Below are 7,507 nucleotides of genomic sequence, written 5' to 3' on the forward strand. Positions count from 1 at the left end.
TGCTATAAAAAATAGTCATGTTATTAATTATTTTTCTTAATAAATGTGTCAAATCAAATTATGACATGTAAAAGCCAAAAAATAGTCATGTTATTAATTATTTTTCTTAATAAATGTGTCAAATCAAATTATGATATGTAAAAGTCAAAAAATAATCATGTTATTAATTATTTTTTTTAATAAATGTATCAAATTAAATTATAATATGTAAACGCTAAAAAATAGCCATATTATTAATTATTTTTTTAATAGATGTGTCAAATTAAATTATAACATGTAAAAGCCAACATATTATTTACAAACTCATTCAATGTAAAAGAAAATAAAAGTAAGTAAAAATTAAAAATATAAAAGAAGAAGAACGAAAACAAAATAAAACAGCTAAGCAATCTGGTCACACAATAAGTTACCGATAAGTCATTAATCTATGTTTTTTTATGTTTAGCCTTAGCAACAAGCCAACCCCACTCCCCACGCAAACCCGCACCCACGCCCCCCCCCCCCCCCCCCCCCCCCCCCGTCTTCCAATGGCTTTTTCTTGAGATTTTCGATTTCCGTGTCAAGCAAGCATCCATTTTCCTATCTTCACCCCTTTGCTTAACCGATGGGCAATAGCCCCTCTTAGCTTTACTCCAATTTTTGTTTCACTATTATCCAAGTTATCATCACCCCCACCCCCGACCCCCTCACCCCACCCACTACCCTCACTACCCCTACCCCTTCGTCGCTTTTTATAAGCTTTGCTTCACTTCTAATCTTCACAAACCTAACACCCCTTTTTTTCTTCCTTTTTATTTATCTGTGTATGTATATATTGTTTTTGGTGTGGGTTTCTTGAAATAGAACCCCTGAATTCTCATTCTCTTGGATTTTCAGGTTGGTTGTTCCTCCTCCTCTACTTCTCTGGCTTGGTTGGTTATATCTATTTTTCGTTAACAAAAAAACACTGATTATATGTCTGATGTTTTTGAATTCTCATTCTCTATTTTGCTGGCATGGTTGGTTATTCCTGATGTGTATATCTGTTTTTACTAACAAAAACACTAATTGTATGTTTGATATTTTGAATGTTTTTGTTTCTGTTTGTGGGTTTATTTAATAGAACTGCTGAATTCTCATTCTGTGTGTTTCCTTCTTTATGTACAAATGTATGCATCTGTTTTTGTTAACTAAAACCTCTGATTTTATGTTTGATTTTTTGAATTTTTAGGGGTCTGAGATTTTTAAGGTTGTCTTGGTTGGTCATATGGGTTTGCTTTTTTCTGAATTTTTAGTTTTGTTGATTTTTAAGGTTGTCTTGGTGCGTTGGTCATTCCTCCTTTATCTGTTTTTGTTAATAAAAACATTGATTATATGTTTGATTTTTTGAATTTTTAGTTTTCTTGATTTTTAAGGTTGTCTTGGTTGGTCATTTCTCCTGTATCTACTAATGTGTATATATCAGTATTTTTAAAAATAAAAACATTGATTATATGTTGTGAATTTTAGGCTTGGAAATGGAGCAAGAAGGAGCACTTGTTTTAGTACCGGCTGCAGTGGTCGCAACGCCGAATAGGGTAGTGCCGCCACCACCACCACCGACGTCGTTAGCGCCAGGTTTTCGGTTTCATCCAACTGATGAGGAGTTGGTGAGGTACTATCTAAGGAGGAAGGCTTGTGCAAAGCCATTTCGATTTCAGGCTGTTGCTGAAATTGATGTTTACAAATCTGAACCTTGGGAACTTGCTGGTAAATTTTTTTGTGAATTTTTATCGTTGTCATGGTATAGTTTTTTGAGGATTTTGTTGAAACAAGTGATGAACTTTCATTTTTTTTTTTTGTGGTATATGTGCAGCTTTGCATGTGATTCAGAGTTTGATTTTTGCTCTATGTTGTATGCTTTGAGATTTGGTGGATTTTTGAAGAATTGATTACTTATGTAAATTTTACTAGTACATTTTATCACCTACGTGTGTGTGTGTTTCTCTTTGTGTGGTGTTTGAGGATGAGTTAATTTCAATTGATTGCCAAAAATGGAGTTTAAAGTTTTTGAAGGATTTTTGTGTGTGTCAAGTAAGAAAAATATATTTTTAAGATTGGTTACTTTGAATTTTTATTAGATGGATCCAAATCTTTCGTCTTCATTGTTTTCAAAGAGGAAGGGTTGGAGAAGGAATTAATTTCAATTGATTACAAAAAGTGGAGCTTAAAGTTCTTAAAGTTTTTTTTTTTGTTTTTTTGATAAGGAAAATGTATCTTTAAGGTTGATTTTCCATGAAAATTGAATTTGTAGTAGATGGATACAAGTTTTTCCGCTTCATTGTTTTTAACGAGGAAGGGTTGGAGAAGGAAATGCTGACACATAGTTTAAGGCTTTTTTACAATCTTAAGAAGTTCCTATGTATGGACAAGATTTATACTGTTTGCAGCTTAAAGACGATGTACATGCAAAACGCAATGCTGTTAGTCCCTAGGAAGTTCTGTGCATTTGCACAAAAATTGCATTTCTTCTTTGTTGGTTTGTGTAACCGCTGTACTGTTTTTGTTTGGATGTGTTATCAATTTCTCATGTTACAGACACTTTCTTCTCATTAGTTTTGATGAATTAACTTTTGTTCTTTCTTGTACAGAGTATTCATCTCTGAAGACCAGAGATTTAGAGTGGTACTTTTTCAGCCCTGTAGATAGGAAGTATGGGAATGGATCTCGACTTAATAGAGCTACTGGCAAAGGCTATTGGAAAGCTACTGGGAAGGATCGTCCTGTTCGCCACAAATCTCAGACCATTGGAATGAAGAAAACGCTTGTCTTCCATAGTGGTCGAGCTCCTGATGGTAAGAGAACTAATTGGGTGATGCATGAGTACAGACTTGCCGATGAAGAATTGGACAGAGCTGGAGTTGTGCAGGTGCGAATTTAAATTTGAAAGAAAGCTCGGTTGTGAACCTAATTTCCGTTGAAGTTTTGAATTAATATGTTTTTGTTTGTTTGCGAGGAAAAAGGATGCTTTTGTACTTTGTAGAATCTTCCAAAAGAGTGGATTAGGACCTCCTAACGGTGACAGATATGCGCCATTTATTGAGGAGGAATGGGATGACGACACAGCTCTCATGGTTCCCGGAGGAGAGGCAGAGGATGATGTGGGCAATGGTGATGAAGCGCAAGTCGAGGGACATGACCTTGACCAGGTTCATATTCTCGGTGATCTCTTCAATATGTCTAAATTGTTGCATTTAATGCAAAGATTGCCTATTGCCGCTCTTTCTGCCGCAACTATTAATGCGGAAAGATACAACTTACTATTACAGGAAAAAAGTATGAATCCGGATAAATACAACTTCAGCACTTTTTGCTGCCGGTATTAATGCAGATAGATACTCCTTACTATTACAAGAAATTATGAATGCTATTACCGTTACGTGTAGATGGGATGTTTTTAATTGCAAGAACATTTGTTGTTGGTTTAGTTTGTTGTCTTTCTCCTCATGTGACCTGTTTTGGAAACTCAAACCCTTTTAGCTTTTAATTGCAAGTCGTTACGTGTGGATGTAGTGTTTTTAATTGCAAGAATATTTGTCGTTTTTTAGCTTGTCGTCTTTCTCTTCATGCAGGTCGTTACGTGTAGATGCAGTGTTTATAATTTTGCAAGAATATATGTCGTTCATTTAGCTTGTCGTTTTTCTCCTCGTATGATTTTTTTGGAAGCTCAAACCCTTTTAGCTTTTAATTACAATAACATCTGCCACATTTTAATTTCTCTTGATTCTCTTTGTAATGGTCTCATGGTCTCAGTTAGAATGTGGTAGTTTCTCCATTAAATTATGTTAGGTTTCCTGTCATAATTTTTTTTGCCCAAGTAAAACGTAAAGAAAGCTAGCGGTGCTGAGGTTTCATTTTGGCTAACTTTTGTCCCGTGAGAGGCACACGCTGGCAGAGTGGTTGTTTTCCGTGCTCTATAACCTTTTGGACTGGCTCTACATAATTGTTTATGGGGGACATTTCAATGGCACAAAGATCCTATATCCTTGGCTTACTAGGAAGGGAGTAATAGTCACTCTCTCCCCTTCTCTGTCTCCAAGTACAAGTGTGTCTTTTAAAGACTTTCTTATGCTCCAGTTTCTAGGACTTAGTGAGCAATCTACTTGCCTGCACATTTCATGCATTAAGCTAGACACTAAACCCCACCTAGATGAACACGTGAAGTGGTGTGGGCCCAAGGTGGAGCATTATCCTGGATCATCGGAAAAGGGAAGAAGATAAATATGGGTGACTTATAGTGGCTAATGGTGTAAGCAGTCTCGAATTATATGGATAGTTTTCTCATCTTGTTAATCATATCTTATAGTCAAAACTCCTTGATAGGAATAACTAAACTTCAGGTTTCTCTCTTTTAGATTATGTGGAAATCACAACTAATTTCTCCAGATTATTTTGTCACAGGCATGTGCAGTTGTAACATAAGTAATACTATGGCTACTTGCCGAATAGAGCTAGCGAGTTTCTAGATTTCTATATGTTACCCCATGAATGATAAGAAGGAAGCTTTATCTGCTTTTTTGGCTACGGCACACTAGATCTATCAATTGAGTCATGAATGTGCTACACTCACTTCGCCGGAATAACTAGACAATAGATTACTTATGATTTACAATGTGCGTGCTATATGCTTTTTGTTTTCTTTTCGTTCCATTCTAGGAGAAAAGTCCTAGTAGATAAATACCTTGGGACCAATTTATTAGATGTTTTGATTTTTTGTTCATTTCAAATTATGATGATCCCAGATATTTAGTTGGGTGTTTATGAGTTAGGCAGCGTCATTCTAGTTTTTAGGTGACTTGAGATCAGTTTGCTACGTTTCATCCGAATGAAAGTGTCGCGTGCTTTGATCATTTGATGTGCGCATAGGGAGAGGAAAAGGAGAAGGAAGTAACTATGGTATGGAAGGATGAGACTTGAGAGTATATACATCAAGGGCTTGAATTATTTTTGCGAGTCCAGGGGCGATGCCATAGGGTACCAAATGTTACTCCGTCTTTGCACTTCGAACCCCGTGCCGCTACAATAATGATAAGAGAGGTAGGGGTGGCCTGAGCTGGAAATGATTGGTGGTGCTTGTATGAAGCTCCCATAGGTAGCCATTCCATTCCCTTTTCAGATAATCGTTCGAGAGACTTCAGAAAGACATCATCAATGTTAATGACCTCATTTATTTTCCTTTTCGAGACTTCACTATCATGGCCAGATAAATAGCTAGCCGTCTAATTACATTCATGATCCATTATCTTTTTAATTGATCAAACATTGCCATAAATCATTTATATTTTCATCCTCAAGTATTTTATATGGACAATCATGGCAAACCCCGGGGAGATGAACTTCAACTTGCAAAACTGTGATGCAATAGTTTGTTAATATGGTCGGATGCGAGTTTGAAGTTCCTGTTCATGTGTATGTTAGTCTTAAATTTCCATTCAAGAGAATTTTCCATGTTTTGGCACTGATTGGTGCCTGATCATGTATTAAATTAATGAATAGCTTTCTTGCAGTGCAATAGTTTTCACGGTGACATGTGAAAGCTTTTGAAGTGGAACTGATATTTGGAATTAAATCATTGCGTCTTCAGTTACCGTCTCTTTTAGCAGACTTAGCAGCGATGTTCATCAACAATTTGCTTTGTTTCTTGGGAATTTGATTGTCAAGGCTTTTTTGCTAGTATTGCATATAGAATTTTGACTGCTTGTATTCATAGGTTTTCTTCCTTTTATTCTGGGCAATCTGTTATCAAAATATGACCGTGTCCGTCCTTGCAGCTGGCTGTCGGATCATCAAAGCAGGATGCACTCGGGAAGGCTCCTTGCCAAAGTGAGAACCTGGCTGAGCCCCGACCTCTGACGTTTGTTTGCAAGAGGGAAAGGTCTGAAGAACTCGAACCCCTCTCCTTAGCTCAAAGCAAAAGATCCAAGCATGATGATCCTAGCTCTAGCCATGCAAATGGTTCGGAAGATTCAACCACTAGCCAACAAGATCCACCAACTTTGATGATGACGACAAGTTACTCCCCAGCTCTCTTAACATTCCCCGTGTTAGAACCCCCTGAACCAAAAGAAAGCCAACCTTCTAACCCTCTTACTTTTGACTCTTCCAACCTTGAAAAATCTGTTCCTCCAGGTTACCTGAGGTTCATTAGCAATTTAGAGAATCAGATACTAAATGTGTCCATGGAGAAGGAGACGGCAAGGATTGAAGTGATGAGAGCTCAAGCTATGATCAACGTTCTTCAATCGCGCATCGATCTCTTGAACAAGGAGAACGAGGACTTGAGGAAACTCGTCCGAAATGGTTAGCTGGTAACTATCTCCATGTAAGTCTAGTTTTGTAGTTGTCGGTGGAGGCCCCCCCTTGTATCGGAGTCCCTCCATTCTTGAACTGTCTTTAGTAGGAGTAAGATAGCTGGCTATGTAATAAACGTTATTTACGTAGTTTCGCTATAAACCTGTACCTATGCACCTTTAGCTAGCAACATAATGTTGTCTGTTTAACCGGTTTAAATAAAGTCAAGCGCCTTCAGTTGCAATCTCTGGCTTTAATAAGTTACCATCATATTGCCTTGTGTTTACCCCCAAGCTGAAGCCTTAAATGTACCAGCCTTATGTTTAAACTCTTGGTTAAGAGTTTAAAGAGTAATCTGTTATAAAAAAGAATCTACGACGATAGAATGGAATTTCAAAGTAGATATTTTTGAACATGAATCATGTTTGAATTATTCTTGTAGGTGTATGGTTAATGAACAACTTGCCCTCTCGAGACTTCACTTGTGAGATTATATCAAGTATATCGGTGGCAGTGGTGGTGGTGCTGGTGAAACTTCACTTGTGAGGTTATATCAAGTATAGTGGTGGTGGTGCTGGTGAAACTTCACTTGTGAGGTTATATCAAGTATGTCGGTGGTGGTGCTGGTGCTGGTGAAAGTTGAAGATTTGCAACATACCTAGTGTAATCCAATGATAGATTGGATTTTTGGAGATTTTCAAGCTTAGAGAATCACATGGATAAGCCTTGGTGAAAGTTGAAGATTTGCAACATACCTAGTGTAATCTCATCTCATGAGAGATTGGATTTTTGGAGATTTTCAAGGGTAGAGAATTACATAGATAAGAAGTTGAGAAGATTTGCAACATACCTAGTATAATCCCATGAGAGATTAAATTTTTGGAGATTCCAAAGCGTAGAGGATCACATAGATAAGTCCCGGCGAAAGTTGAAGATTTGCAACATACCTGTGTAATTCTATAAGAGATTAGATTTTTGGAGATTTTCGACCGTAGAGGACCACATGGATAAGCCTTGGTGAAAGTTAAAGTTTTGCAATATACCTAGTGTAATCTCACGAGAGATTAGATTTTTGGAGATTTTTAAGCGTAGAATATCATATAGATAAGCCCCTACTTGCCAGGTTAGAAAGTGCTACATTTGAAAATACACTTCCTCGGATAACTGAGAAATTCTTGAAGGTCAATATGCAGTAAGT

At 37.1% G+C, this 7,507-nt stretch overlaps 1 protein-coding gene across 1 annotated transcript; it reads left to right on the forward strand.

Moving 5' to 3' along the window:
* Window positions 1–781: 781 nt before the first annotated feature.
* LOC107850240 (NAC domain-containing protein 78-like) lies at window positions 782–6,479 on the forward strand. Its single transcript, NM_001324670.1, is given in 5 exon segments — window positions 782–876; window positions 1,489–1,728; window positions 2,610–2,887; window positions 2,982–3,167; window positions 5,790–6,479. Coding segments are annotated over 4 exon segments (1,230 nt in total). The 5' UTR covers window positions 782–876; window positions 1,489–1,496; the 3' UTR covers window positions 6,324–6,479.
* Window positions 6,480–7,507: the final 1,028 nt, after the last annotated feature.

The sequence above is a fragment of the Capsicum annuum genome, chromosome 12 (assembly GCF_002878395.1).
Source record: "Capsicum annuum cultivar UCD-10X-F1 chromosome 12, UCD10Xv1.1, whole genome shotgun sequence".
Lineage (NCBI taxonomy): Eukaryota > Viridiplantae > Streptophyta > Magnoliopsida > Solanales > Solanaceae > Capsicum > Capsicum annuum.